At 36.2% G+C, this 23,188-nt stretch overlaps 1 protein-coding gene across 3 annotated transcripts in view; it reads left to right on the top strand.

Moving 5' to 3' along the window:
* Positions 1 to 23,188, top strand: part of FAM184A (family with sequence similarity 184 member A) — a gene marked incomplete at its 5' end in the record, with an annotated part of 119,950 nt that overhangs the window by 80,030 nt on the left and 16,732 nt on the right. For all 3 annotated transcript variants that reach the window (XM_082668584.1, XM_082668586.1, XM_082668585.1), the window contains 2 exons: positions 18,537 to 18,749; positions 20,757 to 20,910. In XM_082668584.1, coding sequence (XP_082524710.1) covers positions 18,537 to 18,749; positions 20,757 to 20,910 — 367 coding nt within the window. The remainder of the gene's footprint in view (positions 1 to 18,536; positions 18,750 to 20,756; positions 20,911 to 23,188) is intronic.

The following is a 23,188-nucleotide window of genomic DNA, read 5'->3' as shown; positions in this document are numbered from 1 at the left end:
CCTTTGAAACAAAAATAGGAAAACAACAACTCTCATTAGAAGTTGGTCAGCATGTTAGCGTTGCTTATTAGTTACCTTCTGTATACTTACATTACATTTCTACTTCGGGATCTAGGACAAGTTTTACTGGGTAGAGTGGTACTACTCCTCTATGATGTTCTGTACTTTGGAAGATTTAATTTTATCATATAATTCAACTACATGATAAAAATGGAAAACATCCTTAAAAGTCCGCCTTGTTTTTCAATCAGGAAGTATTGACATAGACATTTTCTGGCTAGATTTGGCAATGTAAAGAGGGCCCACCACTTCTCCCACCTGTTTTCTATCAAATTATTTTATTCATTATTCATTTACTCTTCCTTATATTAAATTGTCAGATTTCATCCATGCTTCTCTGATATTCTTTTCTTGTCTTGTCTTTTTTTTTTTTTTTTGATACCTAGTCTACATTGTTCATTCCCGAGAGGACATAATGCTTTGCATCTTGTTCGAGGTCTGTGCATCATAAAATACTTTATTACATGTGGCTCCAATTTTTACTAGCTTGATAGAAATAATTTTTTAATCAGTTTTCAAAGCAGATTAACCATAAATATCAAGATAACCAAGAATTAATTGCCTCCAAAGGTAAAACTGTTCTGTGCTGCTTCAGGCCATCAGGCCATTTCCAAAATTACAGTATCTTCCTTTCTCGCCACTTCTAAAATATGTAGGCCACACACATTACCGTAGATAAGCTGGAAAATAGCTGTTGCATCCAGGATTGTCTACCTGAGGAAAGTTAAGAAAACAACTAAACAAAGGATTTCACGTTAAAGTGAAAGTGGGTATTATGTTAGAGGTTTCACTCTTTGTAGACGTATGAGATGACAACGGTTCTAGCAAGCCAGCAATTTTTTAATGGAACTTTGTTTTGGAAAGAAGACCCTTCCTGGCCCTTTGGATCTTGTTCTCTTGATTCTTTCTGATAGTTTCCTAGAGGCTGTGCTCTGACACCTGCTCCACCACTTTCCACTTGCCTGACTCCTGCTCAGCCCAGCTCCTCAAACCTTCCACCCCCGACCCTGAGCGCTACAGCCACTCCACTCTATTCACCCAGCACAGCCTGCACCCCTCCGCACTTAGCGAAAACAGACGTGGCTTGGGGTTTGTGACATTAAGGAAGTAAGAGGAGAGAATAGAATGGGAAACAGCCAGGGCCTAGACAGAAGCGTATGTTATGAAAGGTATGAGAAGATCTGCATTTTCATGTATTTTAATTATTTCTGAGTGAACTGAACACAAGTCTAACTTCTGTGCCTTAGTATATCATCCTACTTAGAGCAAAGAAGAATTTGTCTTTCACATGAATTTAAACTCTTGAGAGTTAAATTTGATTTAAACTAACCCTCATAGCCTACGTATCAGAAAAATGGGCATAGAAAAGCATAAGAATTTCACTTTTCTTTAATCAGATGTTTTTTACTTTATGAAAAGTTCCAAAAGCTATTATTTTCATTCTGTGCTTCAATCAGAGCCTTTTTTTTTTTTTTTGCTGTACGCGGGCCTCTTACTGCTGTGGCCTCTCCCGCTGCAGAGCACAGGCTCTGGACGCGCAGGCTCAGCAGCCATGGCTCACGGGCCCAGCCGCTCCGCGGCATGTGGGATCTTCCCGGACCGGGGCACGAACCCGTGTCCCCTGCATCGGCAGGCGGACCAATCAGAGCCTAATTTTATATCTTTTAGTTTTCTTTTAATAGTTCATTGTGTTCTTTTTTTCTATTCAATGATTACACTTTAGTGCAAAACTAATTATGCTTCCTGGGCTGATCAGAGCGTACATTTGAATTCCTTGAAAGTAAAAGAACTACATTGTTATTTTTCAACTCAGTCTAAAGCAAAGCGATTATATAGATTCCCCTGTGATCGTATTTTCTATTTGTGATCCTAAACTGTCATCATTTATTTCTTTATTTCACCTTTTTCAAGGCAGATTTAATTTTGGAACCAATATGACTTCATATTCTAATGCCCTCATTCAGATCAGTGGACTGAGAAATTTGAGAGACACACGGATCATTCAGGCATAAAATTATGGAATTTTGTAGTTCATGTGTGACTTTCCATTTTGAACTTTGCGGCCCCAAGGTCATTTAGCTGGTTTTAGTGATGTATATGACACAATTTTTACTCTCCACATATTTACAGTGTAATAGGGGAAAGATTTGTATACAGATACCTACAGTAAAAGTCACTGTGTAGTAAGTGACTTTATAAGTGGTCTGGACAGTTCGTACTATAGGAGCAATGGTGCAGCAGCTCTACCAGCTCACCAAGCTTGTCATGCACATACCTTCTCAGCTTCATATTCAGGGTCATCACGGTGGTGGCTTGCAGTCATCCATGGTGGGAGTGTTTACATCACAGATACAGCACATGCTACAGCTGAGGGCTTTGTTTTTCAGAGAGCTGTTAAACATTTACCAACATACTGCTGGGTAGGAGAAAAGAGTAGAGAAGGAGTAGTATAACCAGTGCGATTGGGAAAGAGTTCATTGAGGAGGTCAGCTTTAGTGTGACTCTTGAATAAGGTGAAGGATGAACACAAATATTTTTATTCATTTACCAAACATTTAATTGAATATACTCTTATTTCCCAGGCATTGTGAGAAATACAGAAAAATAAGAGGACAGTTGGGGAGAGAGATCATTGTGAAAAACTTTGACTTCTAGGCTTGGGAGTTCAAAGTTCGCGCAATAAGCTGTGAGATTCTATCAAAGGTTTGTGGACAGAGGAATAACATGCTGAAATTTTTATGTTAGACAGCTTAATATGGCTGTGATGTTGAAGTGAGGATGAAATGGAGACATCTCGATATAAATCCCTAAGTTGAAGTGTCTGAAGCAGACCTCTTGAGTGCGTGCCATGCACCCCTCTGCCATGCCAGCCCAAGGCAGCCCGCCCCTCCTTAGACCCCTGCCGTTCCTCACTGCTCAGCCTCCTCTTTCACACCAAACAGCCAGCCTGTCAGCACTTCCTGCTCTCTACCTTCAGAGTAAGTAAGTGCGGATCTGCCCGTGTCTCACCACTTCCTGCACTACCAGCCCAGGCCAAGCCATTTGCAGTTCTCTTCTGCACTGCACCTGGAACCTACATTTGGTCTCCCTGCTTCTCCTCTTACCTACCTACAAATTGCTTTCCAGCCGGCCAAAGTGGTGCTCTTAAAATTTTACGTTGGGGCTTCCCTGGTGGCGCAGTGGTTGGGAGTCCACCTGCCGATGCAGGGGACACGGGTTCGTGCCCCGGTCTGGGAAGATCCCACATGCCGCGGAGCGGCTGGGCCCGTGAGCCATGGCCGCTGAGTCTGCGCGTCCGGAGCCTGTGCTCCGCAACGGGAGAGGCCACAACAGTGAGAGGCCCGCGTACCGCAAAAAAAAAAAAAAAAAAAAAAAAAAAAATTAAGTTGGATGAAGTTATTCTTCTGCTTCAAATCCACCAGTGGCTTCGCATCACGTTTAGAACACACTCCACACTCTTATCATGGCCTGCAGTAGCCTCGTGATTCGGACCTTGTGATTTGGCCTCTGGCTGAATTGCCAGTGTCATCTTCTGCCACTTTCTCCCTTCCTTTTTTACAGTCATACTGGACTACTTGGAGTTTCTGGACCACACACACCAAGCTTAATCCATCTCAGGGCCTCTGCATCTGCCAGTCCCTCCAAACGGAATCCTCTTTCCCCAGATCTACATGGCTTGTTCCTCAATTTGTTCAATTCTCTGCTCAGATCTTAACTCCTCAAAAAGATCTTCCTTGACCACTTTAAATAGCACCCGCTGTCACTCTCTGTCTTCTTATTCTGCTTTGTGTTTCTTCAGAACATTTGTTACCACATAGCATCATATTGATTCCCTTCCCTATTAGAATGCAGTTCCATGAGAGCTGGATCTTTATCTGTACTGTTCACTGCTGCATCCCCGGCAGTTTAAACTGTGCCTGGCATGTAGTAAGCCCTCAGTAGTTGCTGAATAAGGAAAAACTGAGGCACGGCATCCAAAGAGGAAGTTGTCACATATATGAAGTACAAATAATTCTACCCAAATAGCACCTGAGTTAAGTTTATTTCACTGAGAATTACCAGAGAAACTGTAAAGGAACAAATCATGTAATTTGATGGAATACTTTGGTAAAGGAGAAGGAAATGTTAAAACTGACCCAGGATTTGAAACCAGGATAACGAAAAGAAGACCATCGTCTGAGACAGGGAGGTCACGACAAACCACTTCACTGAAGGGGGCTGAGGTGGTGAGTGTGGTTTTAGACGCATTGATTCTACAATCCCAGGGTATTTTGGCATTTGTCACACTCAGTAGGAAAGAACAATGACATGAATAAGAAACAGAGCATTAAAATCAATGCTCTTGATCAAGAGTGACTGAAAAGCCAGTTTCTTAAGGCTGTTGCAGACCGCTTTCTGCATTTTAGTGCTGTCTAAAATGGTAGTGACAGGCCACCTATGACTGTGCAGCACTTGAAATGAACTTCATCCAATTTCAGATGTCAGTGTAAAATTTATACCGGGTTTCAAAATTTTAGTGTAAAAAGAGAATATGGAATGTCTCACTAGTACTTTTTATATAATTTCATGTTGAGATGCTAGTGTTTGGGATATACTGGGTTACATATATGCCTAAAAATAATTTTACTTTCTTTTTAATATGGCTACTAAAAAGTTAAAATTACATATGTGGCTCTGAATTATAATTCTATTAGCACTGGACTAGACTATTTAGAACGCAAAATTTTGAGTAAATTTGGCACTATAAGCTCAGGACTCATTCTGCTGGCTCTCTCTCTTAACTCTTTAAGAAGTTTTATGTTAGGAAGAAAGGAATTCTCTCTCTTTAGAAATCATATTTCTGTCTATTGAAAAAAGATTATATTTTCATCAGTTTTATGCCCATTTTAAATGAGTAACAGTACTATCTTTTAATGGAAGAAGAGCTGCAAGCAGATTCTGAGGTAGAAGGAATAGAAAAGGACTTGGTATAATCATCTCTTCTCAGCTAATTCGAACCATGACCTTGACAGAAGCCCTAAGCAGTGCCAGGAGATCAGTGAAGCTGACCCTGAAGGTTCAGAATCCTCTCCCAAGAAATTAGGAGGGCAGGAACTATGTAAAAGAAGCATCAGAGATCCAGCCTGAACCCTGGGAAAAGAGAGAACTTGGGTAAGGAAGAGGGAAGTCAAAGGAAGAAGAAGCAGGAAGACGAAGGGAAATACCATGGAGAAAAGAGAAAACCCAGCTAGAACAGAGAGTGGGAATAGCAGGCATGGCTCAGTTTTGCTTTCTCAGAAAATGTGGAATGGAATTAAGGTCTACCAAAAACCAACCAACATCCATTATACGTCATTCTTCCTACTTCAGTTCCTGGATTCAAAGTTAATTTGCAATGTTTTCCTTAGTAAATATGGAAGTTTAAAATTTTTCTTCAGTCAAAAAAATTAATGACATTCTTACTTCAACTATGTTATATCCTCTTTTATCAGACCTATGTTATTTTTCTGCTTTTTTTCCTTCTAAAATAAATAGTACTAAATTGCTTTCTGAATTAATTTGCAAATCTAAAAATATTTAATTTTCTTTTCCCTGCCAAAAACTCCCTTTTGCAAATTTAAGTTTATCCAGTTTTTATATTGACATCTTTAGGAGAAGAGAGTGAAGAGATGAAACTATGATATCTATACCTAACTTTAAAAGAGATGTTAAAATACTGGGTAGTTTTAATGTGTACTGAGTGTGTGTGTGTGTGTGTGTGTGTGTGTGTGTGTGTGTGTCTGTTCTGCAAAATACTATAGTAGGACTGTGATGAAATGCAGAACAGTTTGTGCCTTCACGGGTACTAGGGCCCAGAACACACCTGAGAAACACTTAAGAACTTCTAGGTGGCATTGTAGTAATAAATCAATGTAATCTATCTCTATTTCCTATGGCAAGATACTAAAAAGAATTAAAATATTTTGGATATGAAGGCGTTTAATGGATGTATGATTATAAAGTTATTTAAAGACGTAGTCTCTGAGAAGTGTTAAGATTACCTAACATATTAGCTTTTCTCTACCTTAATTTCATTTAAAAGCCAGTTATTACTAATTTAGTTAAAACATTAAATAGTTGTTCATGACTTTTTCTTCTATTTTTTGCTTCAGGAGAATTATTAAAGTTGTGATTCCTACGTCTAATCTTAGGTTTATTGGTTACTTTTCTCTAGATATTAGTATATTTGAAATTAATATTAGAAAAAGCTTTACATAATTTAAGAAATTACAGTATTGTATATTAAATATTTAATTTTGGAACATTTTATTAAGATCTAACATATTTTACTTGAATTGCAACATAAGATTAGTGTAGATATTGCTTCAAGGAATTTAGAAATTTAACAAATGACATTTCTTTTGTTAGTAATGAAAATTTTATTCTATATATTGGCATTTGATGACATTTTGACATATGTCAAAAATTCAGTGCTTCTGATATGCCATGCACTGTGTCAGACCAGTGATGGGGTTGTAATGATCTCTGCCTTCTCATTGCTTATAATCTAGAAAAGAAGGCAAATAGAAATAACAGTGTGACACATTAATTCATTACAACCATGGGACACAAGTGTATGTACCATGAGGACCTACCATAGTCTGGGAACTTGGGGAAGCCTTCTCTGAGTGGGGGATCCTTTACCTGAGACCTGAAAGAGAAGCAATAGTCAGGCCAAGAGGGGAAGGAGAACAGCAATCTGGGGAGAGGGGGAAGTACGTGCAGAGGCCCTCAGCCTGCCCCCAGATACCTTTGTTCTGGGGAATAGAGAGCTAGGAAGGGGGTAGAGGTAGGCAGGGCCGGATCTTGTTTGCCTTGTTGAGACTTTAAAGGGCAATGAGGAGCTACTGAAAGGTTTTAATCAGGAGCGTGACGCATTCAAATATTGAAATTTCAAAACTCTGACTGCAGTATGGAGAACAAAATAGAGCAGGGCAAGATAGGTGCCATTCAGTGTATGTTGCTTCCCTCCTGGCAGTCTGTTCAGATTAATATTTTCTGAACAAATATTTACTATACTAATTAGTTCATTTCTCTGAAGGGCTACATTTCTAAGTCTTACATTCTGTTGGCTTTTGTCAACAGGATTTATGCAAGATATACATATTTTTTCTAAATAATTTCTTTTTCGTTATCTAGAAGTTTCTCATTACTGCTTATGTCACTGTGGGGAAGGGGAAAAGGTAGAGAGTAGTAAGAACTAACTCAATAATAAAAGTCCATGTCATTCATTTAGTTTTTTAGTAAACGTTTATTGACTACTTACTCTTTGCCAGGTACCAAGTCTGGCATTTTGGATACAAAATATGAACAAGGCAGGGTCCTCTAAAAGCTTGTAATTCAGTGGATTTCAATAGTTATATACCAATATGTTTGCAAACTACAAAAATGTAAAAAACCTTGTGCTATTTTCTAAATGAATAAACTGAGGTTTAAAACAATGAGATTACTCCTAAGAGCATAGTTTCTTAGGTACAAAGCTGTAAATTTCTAATTAAGTGCAGCAATTTTTAGTTATTTTCAGTTTTCTTCCTCACTTAGCTGAAAGTCTTATTATATTCGTCCTTCAAGACTAGAAATGCTGAAACACATTAGTAAGCCTTCTATGCTGAAGTATCCAAGTGCTCTCAGTGAGCTGAAGAGGACCTCTTGAGGCCCTTTTCACTCATCTCAAAAACTAACAAGTAGCTTAAGATGCTTTAAAACAAATTGACTATTATATAGGGCATTGATTTTTATTAGCATGGATCTTGCTTATATAGAATATTGCCAAATAATATTTTTGCATACAGATTTTTAGTACATCCGATATTCTTTCAAGCAAACATTTACTTGGGGGATCTCATCCAGTTTTGTGGTTTAAACACCATCTGTATGTCAGTGACTTCCAAAGTTAAATCTCCAGCCTTGATATCGTCACCTAAATTCAGTCACTTGGTTGTCTAATAGGCATCTCAGGCTCAGCATGTCTGACTCAAAAGTATTGATTCTCAGTCTCCATCCCATCATCTTTGCTTCTTGGCACTGCTTTTTGCTCAAAGGATGAGGCGTCATCCTTGCTTTCCCTCTTTCCTTTATCTCATGTAAATGTCAATCCTGTTTATTCCACCTCCCAGCGCCACCTGCTTCCACCTGCCTTAGAAAACACTAGTCCAAGACACCATATAACAGCCTTCTATCTAGCCTCCCCAATTTCACTTTTTTCCACAAACTTGAAGTAATCTTTTATGATGTAAATCGGATCATGCCATTTTAAATGTCACGTTTTTCAAAAGATCTTTTCTTACCATCAACCCAGTATCACCTCTAGTCGTTTCCTGTCACATCAACCTTTTTTTGTCATAATATTTACCATGAACTTTTTCTTATTTTTTGTGTATGTTTGTTTTACTATCTTATTCAGTTCTCTATATCACTCTGTACTTCCTGGAATATAATAGTACCCTAATAAAAAATTTTTAAACAAAAGAATAAATCTTATTTTGTTTATGTACTCATCAATAAGGGTACTGTGACCCAGCACCACTGTTGTGCCTTTTCTAATTGCTGTTGCCAGGTCTATGGTGTAAGTCACCCCAGGGCACAGCTTAGCGACCATGCCTTTGGTTTAGATATTTCCATGGCCTGCCAACAGTATGTTGACAGAGTTAGTGACCATATGAGTTTAGATTCCAAATGTTCAAATATACTCTCAAATAAAATCTAAAATCTAGCATTCCTACAGAAGAACCTCTGATCTTTCATATTGGTCTAATTTATCAGTTAGTTCAGGAATCCTAAATAACATATATATTTTTGTCTGATGATACCTTAAAGAGTGAAAAAATCTACTTCATAAGTAAATGCCATACATTTTACATTAACTTCTAATGCCAGAACATCAATTCAGAGAAATACAAAGAGGTAAAAAAAAAAAAACTACAACTAAAAATCCCTCAGATTTTCATAAGTTTTGTGAAGTCTGGAGAAGTTGTGTCTCATTAGTATATAAAGCATATTATGAGTATGAGAAAGCATAAAGAAAAAAAATAAAATTAACAAACTAATTTATTTAAAAGTATGAGCGTTTAAGAAGTTATGGTGTAATCAAATAGAAAGTTAATCATTTTTCTCAGCTTATTTTTTCAACTCTGTGAACTATATCCTAAACTATATTTTGTATTAGTCTTAATTTATTGGTAAAAAATTGTTTACCAAATAAAAGCTAGCTTTAGTTTATGACACACCAAGGGATGTTCACATTATGAGGAAAAAAAGAAAATTAAGTTTTGTCTGAAAATTTGATTAGTGTCCAAAGTAAAAACCATTTTATAGGAACTTTTCTAGTTATATTAATAATATAAATTTAAAATACTATTTTGTATCCTTGGAAGGCACAAAAGTGAGGCAATTGAAAATGAAATCACATTTTCCCCACATTTGGGGGAGGGAGAGTGTGTGTTTTTCCAATGGTTTGTCACTCAGAATTCCAGTGAACTTCTTAAAAATGAACCTAGATCATACATAATTTTACCAAATATATCCTAGAGAATAGGGTTGAAAAGATATGAAGGCATCTCTTCTTCCTTTCCCCTGAGTATAAAACCTGATTATTATCAAATCTTTACATTTTCAATGATTATCCATATTTATTTCTGGCCCCCAAATTATGTAGTCAATCAAGTTAGTGTTTCAGTTCTCATCTGCTCATTTCTCATAAGAGAAATCCTTCTAAAACCTACTCCAATGCTGAGTGAAATGCTTTGAAGCATTATATTGCAGATTTCTGGGAGGCATTTAGAACAGTAATATTCCTTCTAGGTGCTTCAGTAACCATTATCTTTTAAACTGACCTCTGGTTTACTTGTACTAGCCTTTGGTCTCTTGCATAGGTAAGTCTGCCAGCCCACAAGCATCAGACACTGTTCTAAGGGACTATAAATAATTTAGACTCTATGCTGTAAATTTCTTTTTGTCTGATTTCTTTTTCAGAACTGTTTTCAACTTATTTTTTTCTTGAGCATATTGTAATTAATGTTCTGTATGTTACTCTCCCTTTTTATTCTTCTTTCTTTCACTTAGTTGATTTCTGAATGTTTCCCTTTATTCCTGTGATCTTTTTCATAGAGGCACTCTCTGGGTGAAGCTTTGCATAAATCTATCAACAATGTAAGTGAGCGGCACTTACAATTTGTACATAAGGGCATGTTGCACTTTTGGTTTTGCATAAACATCATCACCGCTTTAAGGCTTTAACTTATGATTTTAAAAAATACACTTTTTGGCATTCGGTAAGATATGTTTTGTATATGGGTAACAAAAGCTTCTAACTTTCAGGCATGCATCTGTGTATGTGCATACATCTACCACATTGTATTGATAAGCATGTATTTTATTTTAAAGCCAAGCAAGATTTTACCTCTCACACGTAAACTTCATTATTTTAATGTTTACTTTGAAAGATATAGTAATATTTTTGAAAAACTATTAAGTTGTTGCCTCTCATAAAAATGGAAATAAATGTATTTCTTCTTTTGTTAAACTAGTTTATTTTTTGAAAAAGTAGCATCAATTGACTTCTTAGATAGAGTGTTAGATAGTTGTGCAGGTTCATAGATTTAGAACATATTTTACATTTTAAAATTACTAAAAGATTTAAAGCAAATGGAGTAAATCCCTTTCCTAAGAATTGGCAAAGCTATTCTTCTACTTATGTACACTAAAATGTGCAGAAATTAAGCTTCAAAGTTATATTCCATTTAAACACATTAAAATTTTTTTTCTTTACACGTGAAGAGAGAAAATGAGATTTATTTTCACATCAAACCCGTACCCAACTTGTTTTTTTAAAATAAGTTAACAGAGAGCTAAGTAAGCATCTTTGAATATTTTTCTTGCTATCCTAGGGCAGAGGTCAGCCAGCCTCTTCTGCCAAGGGCCAGACGGTAAATATTTCTGGCTCTGTGGGTCATGCAGCTTCTGTGGCAGCTACGGGATTCTGCTACTGTGTGAAAGCAGCCACAGGCAATATGTGAATGAATCCGTTAATCTACAGAAACAGACTGTAATGTGCCAATTCCTGACCTAGAGGAACCAGGTCTTGAGTCTAGAGATAGCCTGTGAAATTTTGATAACTTCAAAACTTATGTTCTCATACCTTTCTAATTTCTTTCTACTATGCAAGAAAAATTTTATCTACTCTTTAGATTCAACTTTACTGTCTATGTAAAAATTAGAAACACATGAATACATTTAAAGCCAGCTTCTTTAATATATTTTAAAGTAAGCAATAAAGATATTTATCTCAATGTTGGTGAAATAAGGCTACATTTAGAAATTTTTTTAAACAGTCACATAGAACATAGTAAGAATTTGGGCATGATTGCTATATTAATCCAGACTTTTTGACATATGTGCTAATTGGGATAGAAATACAAACCCAAATAAGATATGAGTATTGTCAAAAATTAGTTGAATTGTAATTCAGAATACTTGCAACGACATAGTCACTTCTTCCTAAATAGTTATAAATGAAAAGGTGTTCATTAAAATAAAAACCACCTCACTGAAGTTGAATCTATTAGTAATTGAAATGAGAATGCGTTGACTCATCTCCTACAAAATAAGTAAAAGGGGTTTGTAACACACTGACATCCCCATTCATTAATTCTCTTTTGTAACATCGTAGTCATTGAGGATGAACTCATCACTCAATCATCAACCGAACAAGATGTGACCTTGTCAGTGTCATTCAGCAGGGTGAGATCTACCCACCCGCTCCACACACCGTCCTCAGCCAGCCTTCCATGGAAGAAGTTTCCCACTATATGCTGTCTTGTTCTAAAAAAACAAGTGATTGTTGATTCCTCTGTTCTTTATAAAAGCTTTATAATTTTTTTCAACTAAGAATGAGAGGATAATTAGAAACATATTCCAGAAATATCTTGAGGACATTAATTAGGCATTACTGTGGTTCTTAATCAACTCAGTTTATAGGTCTTAGAAAATACCAAAAAAATTATGAACAATTCAGAATTTTTCAGGATGGTCATAATTCCAGAAGCTTAAGTTTACTTTTCTTAGCTAGACTCTCCAAAAATAGCAAATTAGAGGTTAAAAAAGGAAAAAGCATAGAAAGAATTAAAATATTCAGACACCTTCAAACATTTTACATGAGCATTTATGTAAGTTGTTGACGTAGTAAATTAGCCTTACTGTCCTCTACTAAGCCTGTGGTAGCAGTTTTTAATATTGCTTCATATATTTGAAAGTATTGCACTGAATATTAATATCACGTGGTTTAGACTTTCTAGTAATTTGTGTTGGCCTTTCTTGTCAAAATTAATAAGTGTTCTGGCTCAACACAACTCCATACCTATAACTTACTGAAAAGCGAAATTATATTTACACATCCTATTTTTCAAATTGCTTTTTCTTACAAATTTTCTTGTTTTCACAAAAATGAATGAACCCTCTCACACAAAACCTCTACCCTAAAAAGCAAATCATTTTTGAAAAATCATGATTTATGGAACAGCCTTCTTCAAAAACACACAGAAGCACAAGATAAACAGTTCGCCAATATCTTGATAAATTGATCAAAACTACAGGAAGAAAAAACCATAGGTAATACTACTTGAGGAGAATATTTTGTTTTCCTCCTTGATCTCATAAAATGAACGGAGAACGGAGGACAAGTAAAAGGCCAGGGCTTCAAAGACTGCTCTAGACATTGCTTTAAGATTGTCATTAGAGAACCAGCCAGAGTCTTTCATTTTATGAATTCTGGGGCAGTGGTTCTTGACTGTGGCTGTGCGTTAAAGTCATCTATGAAACTAAAAGAGAGTTATGTGCAGCTTTCTGATAGACTCATATGTGTGTGCATTTAGACCATTTGTGGTTTTTTGGGGGGGGGTGGTTTGGTGCAGTGTTTATAATAGCAAAACCAGATGAGATGATCTGAATTTCCATCAGTAAGAATTAAAGTAATTATAGTGTATTTATACTTTGGAATGATGTCTATTAGGATACATTTGGCTATAAGCAGCAGAATACCCAGGTGACAGTGGCTCAAGCTGTCAAGATAATTAAGTGCTCAGGTACTTTCTGTACTTCTGCTTTGCCATGCTCAATGTGTTAACTTTTGGACCTCAAGTTTGTCATGTCATAGTTGCAACATGGCTGCTACAGCTCCAGCTGTCATGTTCTTGAACAACTGTGCTAATGCAAGAGACTCTCCTTAAGCATTTTTTACTTTTATCAGGAAATAAAGTCTTTCCCCTCCCCCCCCCAAGTTCCCCACATACTTCCTTTGAGCTTATTAACTAAAACAGAGTGATATGACCTTAGAGTTAGATTACCGTGACTTTCTTATCCCAGTCACAATTCACTCCTTGGTGCTGGGAGAGGGGCGTACCACCTTGAAGATAGGGATTTCCATTTAGTCCGTGAACAAACTCAAGAGTTCAGCTAACTGGGAAGAAAGGAAAAGGGGGAGATGGGCACTTGGGGAGGCAAGAAACAGTGCCTGCCATTCGCATTATATGTAGTCATTGAAAAGAATGGGGCATGCCTACATGTTATGGGTTATGTACCCTAGAAGTGTCACCGTGCAAGGAAAAACAAACCTCTAAAACCAAACTTGTTGGCCTCCCTAATGGAGAAATCATTGACCGTCATTGAGTAAATCCATGAGTATACGCATCTTGAAGGGAGCTACATAGACTTGAGTGTTTGAAAAGCCACTCCATCACATAGCAACACCTGCAGGTCTGGACAGCCTCTCTCATGGTTTCACAAATGAAGTAGTGTTTCTTTCTCTGTGTAAGACATAGGGAATGTCTGTCCCAATCAGCAGCCCCATGGGTCTCTGTTCCAGCTACCTTGGACATTAAGCACTGGTCTCTTGAGGTGTGCCCTGGGGACCCCAAGTAACTTTTGTGTGTAAGACATAGCCAATATTTTGTCATGTCATGGCAGCTGTACTCTCTACATGGTGGAAAGCATCCACCCGTTTACACACAATGTAGTAAAAAAAAAAAAAAAAAAAGCAAAACAGGAAATTATATCAAAAGAGAAATAAGTCGTAAGAGTCTGGGGAGATAACAAAGTGGTAAAACTGGTTACCCTTAGGGATTGGAATTTGGCAAGGAAAAGGGAAGGAAGGAGACTTTCACTTTCATTTTATAAACTACTTTATTTAAAAAAATTATTTTTCACAATGAACACTTATTACTTTGTTAGTTAGGAATAAAAATATATTAGGTAGCCTGGGCTCAATTCCAGACCTATTTAATCAGAATATCCAGGGATCAGGGCCTGGGCAAGTACATTTATTAACATCTACAGAGATAATTCTGATATACAGCCAGGTTTGAGAACCACAGATTACATTTACTATCTCAAGAAATGCTTTGTTTCGAGGATAAACTATTTGTATACTTTCTATATTCTTTCATTTCTGTAATAAGAGTGATTTTTTTTAAAGGGGGGAAAAAACCCAACAGTGCATCAGAAACGTAGGATGTACATAATTAATGACATATCTCATGTTGACATCCTATCATATCCAGTACCTCAGATTTGACGTTTCAGTTTCTATTTTGAGGGATTTCTGCAGGCACCGTTGTAGAGGTACAGAATCTTTGTGAAACTGCCTTGTAGGAAGTAGGTAAAGCTTTCCCTTCTTCAGAAAAATGTATGCACATGTTTTTAGTTTTGTCTTTTTGAAATTTTTACAACACTTTATTTTCAAAAAGATAGTATTTTAAATAGTAGAGATCAGAAGGTAGCAATCACTATCAGCAAAGTTTGGCTTTTAAAATTGTTTGAAAGTATCTGGTACCTCCTTGATCAGTAGAATATATTATATAATTCATATCTAAACTGCTGTGGTTAGAATTTTTTAATTAGGATTAAAGTTTTTACTGAAATAAATATTCTCTTTGGTTTATTTAAGATCAGCAAAATAAAAAGCCTTAAGATTTAAAATTGTAACAAATGTGTAGAAACTAGTACCATATGCTTCATAATTTGAAAATATAATTTGAAGTAACTACTTCTTCTCATTTATTCAACACGTGCCTTTCTATAATACTAATAAAAGTATTGATCAAGGTTACCAAAAGTATTTAATGCAAAATCTACCGTTCTCTTTTATTTTGAATTAATGAAATTTTATATTATTTGTATTTCTGTAAAGTAGACTAAACTCTGCTGTTTTAAGTTATAGCTATAAAACATTAGTTCATTTTACGTTGCTTTGCTCATTTCTGTCTTTAAAGTGCCATGTAATTTTCATGCTGAATAAAGGCTGACAATAGCATGCAATCTACTAATTTATTAATTTGTAAAAAGAACAAAATAAGTAAGTTTTGATGCTGCATTGCATGATAAAGGCTTCCTGCTTTTATAATTCATGTTACTGTCTTGAGCATGAATCCAAAGATTTTTAGATAGCCTTAATATTATTTTGGTGTGCTTTCAAAATTAAGAATATAAAATATATAAACTAAGTATACTTGAACACTAAATTGCATGATAATGTCTTTTTGCATATACTTTATGTTTTCTTGAGTATAGATAATAAAGATTAATCATATATCCTAAAATGAAAAATATTACTTTGGAGTTCTTTCAAGGTAAAGTATATTATGATATAAAATATTTAAGTGTATTTTATTTAAGCTTGAGAGGTTGGAAAGTGTGCTTAGATTTTAAATGTATAACTGTTGTATTACTGTGGTACTTCATAATATGTTATAATTCTTGATAAATTTCATCCTTAAATGGTTCAAGTGTGAGTCAAATTATAGTCAAATTAACATGTGGGAGCTCTTTTTGACACAGTGAACTTTTGAAGTAGGTATTTCAGAAAATAAGCTACACTGCTGTGAACTGATTGGCTTCTTATTAACCTGAGTGCACACTTCATTGGAGGACAGAATCCAGGGCCACTGCTAGCCCATATAGTGCCTGTGTACACATCAGAAAATCATGCCCGTTTTCTTTGAGTGGAGACAGATGCGTACCAGGCCAGATGGCCTGGTGAGCAGTTCATTCACTGGGTAGATTAGTCCTCACGTGGCCAGTGGCCAGATAACAGCTTTGACAATATGAGTCATTATTCTACATGTAACAGTAGTCTTTTCCTAATGTTCTCATATGTGTTCTAACAAGTTGTCACCAGAGACAAGGTAGTCATGTGGGTCCCTGTGCTGGGTCTGGGACTAGGGTTGAGCTTGGGAAGAGAGTGGCTAGGTGCCTTCTCTATTTCAAGAACCGCCTAGCTGGGAAGAAAATGGCTCTGTCACTTTACACATCAGGGTTCACAAACATTTTTATTGTCTTTTACCCTTTTATGATTTGTTTTTTCTTTCTTGATTGTGTTTAATATTCATTTCAGCCTGATTTTCTTTGCATAAAATGGTAAGAAATCACATAGTATAATTTGTTTTGGTCCTCCTTCTCCACAAATAAGGCTTAGCTGTTGCTTTCTCCTGCAGTTTTCACACTTGCAGGGTTTATTTGAGCTGTAAATCAGGAGTGCCACTGCCATTTAGAGGTGTAGGGAGTTGCATTGCCTGGGGTCAGAGTGTTGCAGTTCACCAGTGACTCCAAACGTATGAAATAACCTCTGAAATCTTAGGCTTATGTAGAAATTAATAAGTAGAATTCATATAACTTTCAATAGGTAAACTTACTTCTTTGGAAATACGTTAAAACAGACTGAACAGGGCTTCCCTGGTGGCGCAGTGGTTGAGAGTCCGCCTGCCGATGCAGGGGACACAGGTTCGTGCCCCAGTCCGGGAAGATGCCACATGCCGCGGAGCGGCTGGGCCCGTGAGCCATGGCCGCTGAGCCTGCGCATCCGGAGCCTGTGCTCCGCAATGGGAGAGGCCACAACAGTGAGAGGCCCACATACCGCAAAAAAAACCCAAAAAAAAACAGATTGAACATATGTCAGTTGTATCATTTCTCACCGGTGCTTGACCCTTTACACAAAGGCACGTGCTAACCTTTACAACTAATCCTGATGTATAACTTTGCTCAAAACCCTTCCAGACAGCTGTTATCCACCCTAAGCTCACTACAGTCTGTAACTGTTTCCAGCCGCTGACCTCTGACCTCTCCTGTCTTCCAGTTCCTTCTTTCTTTTCTTTCTTATTTTGCATCTCTGGTGATTCTCCACCCTTTATCTTTCTTTCCCAGGTACCTTCCTTGGTGAGACATGTGAGGCAGACTATATCTGCCTTCCATCAATCGAAAGAAAGTCTTTTCTCATTTACAAAAACTCACTTTAAAGTTCTCTCTTTCCATTAGCTTTCTTGGCCACAGAAACGGTTTTACTTGTGTATAAACACAGTATCTTAAGTTATTTAATGGAACACATTTGACACCTTTTTATCTGGTTCCCTTAAGTTCCCCTTAGCCTCAGACATCTAGAATATGATTGAGTTATCTAGTTTCAAGTTTATAGTTTCCTGTATATTAGAAGAGAAATAAATCAAATAAAAATTTGGTTTCAACAAATGTGTAAATGAACACACACACACACACATACAGATGCATGTATTTTGTGCTTTTAGTCTTTAAAATGGACTTAAATTTAAGTATTTTAAAACACATAGAAGCAATGTGGACATATTAAGGGTGATTTGTCTGTTTTCAAAAGGAGGGACAAATCAGTTTTCCATAGTGAATGAAAAGCACCTGTCATTATTAGAAGGCTGTAACTGGAGGATTGTGAGGGGTTTGTGATTTTTAAAAAGCTTGAAAGTTTGAAATCCTTTGAATTAAATCAAAATTCAAAAATAAAAACCTTTTTTAATATAAGAATTCTAAATTATAAACTAATAAATCTTTTAAAGTGTAGTTTTTTAATCCTCAGATAATCTTAGCTAGCTTTCATTGAGCACTTACTACGTTGCAGGGGCCATTCTGAGTGAACTGTGTGTAGTAACACTCTCCCCTCTGACACAGCCTGGTGAGGTATTGACAGTGACAAGTGGCAGAGCTACAATTTTAACTCAGAGCCCACAGTCCTAACTACTCAACTTTGCTGCCTCAAAAATAAGCAGTTTAACTTCTCATACTAGATAGTGTGATTCCGTAAAGTGACCATAACCTAGTAAATACGTTAGCATCTTTGTTTTTGTTTCACATCATGAATTTTTGTTGCAGTGCAGCACAGGTATTTGTTGTATTTTTAAAATGTGGGCTGCAGTGTTCTTTAGAGAGTCTACAAGCTTAATACCACTAAAACAGTCTATTTTTAGGATAATCACTGAAAACAATAAAAGTGGTAATACCTAAAGATTAGTTATCTGTGATATATTATAAAACATTTTAAGTGGACATTTTGTTAAGGCAATTATTTTGCTCTTGTTAGTATCTCTGAAATGTTTTTTTCCTTAGATAGGCAATATGTGAAACATGCCTTGTATTTATTCTTCTTTGTGTACCATTCTGTGGCATAGATTTCCTTGCTGAAACACAATCTGGAGATGCAGCTTTCCCAGTCTCAGACCTCTTTGCAGCAACTGCAAGTCCAGTTTACACAAGAACGACAACGACTTACACAAGAGCTTGAAGAATTAGAGGAACAGCATCAACAAAGACATAAATCTTTACAAGAAGCACATGTCCTTGCATTTCAAACTATGGAAGAAGAAAAGGAAAAGGAACAAAGAGTAAGTTTAAAGTGACATAAGTTCAAATGTAATCAACAGCCTAATAATTGTTAGCCTTCTAATTTTAAAGAGTTCATTTTTTGCTCCAAAAAATTATATATTGCTTTATTTGTGTTTTCTAGGCTATGACTTCTTGTAGGGGGTCACAGTAATTAAACACAGACACTAATTATACCCTATAGCAGACAAATTTTATTTCTGTTTCCCATGATATTGCCAAGTTCATGATGAAACTAATATACCGTCTGGCTTGTCATATGTTAGCAGTGATGAAATAAATTTAGTTGTAACCACTGTAATCACTTAATACTATCTTGAACTTACAATAGTCTTTCATCAAATTTTTAATTTTTCTCTTTCAGTCTGGATCTACAAAAGACACATGTACCCAAGGAATTTATATTTTTTAATCTCACATTTTTGTCCCTCATACTTTTTCTTATGCACAGAAGTCACAATGAATCGAAATGGGAGACATTTTAAAATAGTATAGTTCCCTATATACAGCCCTAACAGCTATATGAAAAGTAGTGATACAAATAAATCACTAAAAAAAATACTTAAAAAGATACATTATTTGTTTAATTATATGCCAGAATTGCCCCATATCCATTATTTAGTTCTGTGTTAAAATGTTAGTTTGACATAGCCTTAGTGTGATTAATTTTGGTTTAGTTCACTTCTTAACACTGTATTTTTCAATTTCTTCTAGGGACCTTATGGATAAAGATAAAGATTTGATAGAAAAAGTGTTACTAACTAATTTTCACCATGTATAGTTATTACAGTTATTATTTGGGTATAGATACTATTTTAAGAAATGGTATGTTATTTAAAGATTGTTAAAACAAAAAAGTCATATTCTTTTAAAAACAACTCATTTGCCTGTACAATAAGTTGTAGTCTATTGATCTTGTCCAGAAAATCAAGGAAGTTCCTTTGGTTAAAAATTCGACCTGTTCGCATTAACTAAATAATCTATTCATTGGATTCCATTTGTGAACTGTGATAACTTGTAAGCTTTCACATCAGTGCTTTAATTTTACACATTCAGTCTTTTCAAAATTGTAATCATTTTTCAAAAGAAATCGGAACTGGCAGTTTTATTGTCTGTCATTAGGTAGCCAAGCTTACCTGCGTCATGTTGTCTCTACGAGAAGTCCTTTATTTTTACCTGTATCCAAAGGAACTTACGCTGTACGTTTCAGAAAGGACATAAGTAGTCAAATAATTTTTAAAAGCAGCATTTTAGAGTAGTGGTTGAAGAAACACAGCCTTAGTTAGAATGTGGTATCTTTCTCAGAAGCCTTTCATGTTATAGATTATAGTAAGGAAAACCCTTCCTGGCTGAGTGCTACAGTTCACTCTAAACTTGAAGTACCCTGAGCTCTGTTTTTTTTCTCTTGTGGCCATATATCTTCTCTTCGTCTTGGCCACGTGTAGCGTGTTCTCTCTGGCTAGGCTTTTAAAATTAATCATATGAAGGGCTTTAGTTCACTTTTCCAGCTGCCTCCTCTAGCTTTTGCTTCTGTTCACAAATGCAGGAGCAAAGAAAATAGCTACAAAAATTTTGTTAAGGTTGGAGTAGGAAAAGCCCTCATCTCTCTTTTCCTGATCAGAAGATCTTTTCTGATCTGCCCTCCCCCACCTCTTTCCTAAGTCTAAGTCTGTGCACACAGAGGAAGTATTCATTCATTTTAGGTGGTTTATGTCCCTTAGCAGCTTCAGAAAACAGCTTTATTTGAAAACTGCCTTAGGTAAAGGGTCTGTATCCCAATTCGAACACTGTATATTGACTCAACCTGATTTCATGATGATTATTCTACTGAAGTGAACCTACTAATTTATTTTCTAATGATGATCATTTATATCTAATATTCATGAAAATGAATTAAAAAGACTTGTTTTCCTCGAATAATAACTGAGTTTTAGTAATTTTTCTATTTTGTTTCCATTTCCTTCCCTATATTCTAGCATAATAATTTGAATATGTTTCTCTCATTCTAGGCTCTTGAAAATCACTTACAACAGAAACATTCTGCAGAGCTTCAGTCATTAAAAGATGCACACAGAGAGTCAATGGAGGGCTTCCGGACAGAAATGGAACAGGAACTTCAGACGCTTCGGTTTGAATTAGAAGATGAAGGAAAGGCTATGCTTGGTATTTTGAAAAGATTATAATCCTGTCATATTTATTTTTACATCCTTCTAACTTAAAATTCAACAAGAAATCACAAAGTTTTATTCTTAATTTTTGAAACATCAAAATGAACTTCTAAGTGTTGTTCATATTTTATTTGAAGCTACTGGGTGAAGGAGCAAGTATGGCAGAGTAGAATGGATAGAACACAAACAGTAAATTGAGGTCCTCTCAACGTTCTCCATACTCTGGCTGTGTAAGCAACACCCAATGGTGCTTCCATTTGTCATTAAGGGACTAAACGGAGTCAGAACATTCAGGTTTCCCACTATCCAGTGACTGAAGGGAATAGATAAGGATGGAGCCGCATGTCTTTAGACTAGATCATCATATTGGGTTTTTTTAAGGATTTTGTTTTAATGAGAAAAGTCATGTCTAGGTCTGACTCTTTGGATATTTTCCAGAATTTTTATTAAATGGACTTTTATCTTTGAGGTATTAAAATCACTATAGTTTTTATAGGAGATCAATTGAGTTTGGAAGAAAAACTGAGTATGTATTTAAAGGATTTTTTGTTTGTTTTTTAGTGTCATTCAATGACTTTTTATTCCTGTCATCTCATTTTCCTTCTGTTTGTGTTTTTTTCCAAATTCTCCTAGTGTTTTTGACGTCTTTTGTCACACCTCAGTGGCACACTCTTTTCCAAGTAAGAATTGAGAAAAGAAGACCAAAGTGTTCTGAATATTTGGGGCCTCAAAGGGAAAACCAGTTGACCCAATTCATCTTCTCTACTATTGCTGGGAGTTCTAGGCCAAGTCGTTATAGTCCTCTCCTCTTCCCGAGGAGAGGTAAAAATGGGCGAAGTGTTGGAACTTGTATCCACTGAAACATGATTTAAATACATTTGTCTTTGTAGACAAAAGACTTTTTGTGGTTTCTTAAACTTTTTATTTTGAGATAGTTGTAGATGCACATGAGATTATAAGAAATAGCACAGAGAGATCGTCTGAACTTCTTACCCAGTTTCCTTCCATGGTAACATTTTCAAAACTAAAGTGCATGTCACAGCCAGGGTGTTGACATTGATACTGTCAAGACACAGAACATTCCCATCACCATGGTATCCCTGCTGCCCGTTTATAGCCACATGTACTTCACTCCCTGCACCCACCATTAATCTCGTCTCCATTTCTATAATGTTGTCATTTTAAGAATGTTGTGAATGGAATTGTACGATACGTAGCCTTTTGAGATTGGCTTTTTTCACTCAGCATAATTCTCTGGAGATTCATGCAGGTTGTTGCATGTATCAATAGTTTGTCCCTTTTTATTGCTAAGTAGTACTCCATGGTATTGGCCTACCATATTTGTTGTCCTTTACCTACTGAAGGACATCTGTGTGGTTTCAGTTGTGTGCAAATTTAAGTTTTTATTTCTTTGGGATAAATGCCCAGGAGTTGAGTTGCTGGGTCATGTGATAATGGTGTGTTTAGTTTTTTAAGAAACTGCCACTGTTTTCCAGAGTGATTATTCCATTTTACATCCCCACCAGCAATGTATGAATGATCCAGTTTCTTCACATCCTCACCAGCATTTGATATTGTCATTATTTTGTTATTTTAGCCATTCTGGTAGGAGTGTAGTGATATCTCATTGTGAATTTTACTTTGCATTTCCCTAGTGGCTAATGGTGTTGAACATTCTTCCATGTGCTCTTTTGCCATTTGTGTATCTTCTTTTCCAATTGTATTGTTTCTATTTCTACACACACATCTATGGCTTCAATGGCCATCTGTTGTGCTTGTGACTCCAAATATGTATTTCTAGACCAATCTGCTTTCCTTGTGAATTAGATTTATATTATTTACTGCTTATTACACTGTTAGATATTCTAACTCACACTCTGTTTTAAAATATTAGCTCACCATCTCCCTCAGGTCTAAAATATATTTCCATTCCCATACCTCCCACTTGAATTTATGATATCACTGTTTACTGAGTTGCCAAAACCACGAATCTGGGAGATGCATTCAACCTTTTTTCTTTTGCTTGCATGTCGTGTTATTCCCTCCTCTTAAATATTCTCTGTATCTATTTCCTCTGCTTTCATCCTTTCGCCACCCTTAATTCAGGGTTGTATCATTTCTCACCTGGATTATTACCGCAACCTTCTTGCTGATCTTCCTTCCCACAGTCCATTCTCCAAACTCCAGTTGGGTTAATTTTTTTTTTTTTTTTTTGCGGTACACGGGCCTCTCACTGTTGCGGCCTCTCCTGTCGTGGAGCACAGGCTCTGGAT

The sequence above is a fragment of the Grampus griseus genome (genome assembly GCF_964374135.1).
Source record: "Grampus griseus genome assembly, chromosome: 13".
Lineage (NCBI taxonomy): Eukaryota > Metazoa > Chordata > Mammalia > Artiodactyla > Delphinidae > Grampus > Grampus griseus.
This window is presented reverse-complemented; position numbering and strand designations above follow the sequence as displayed.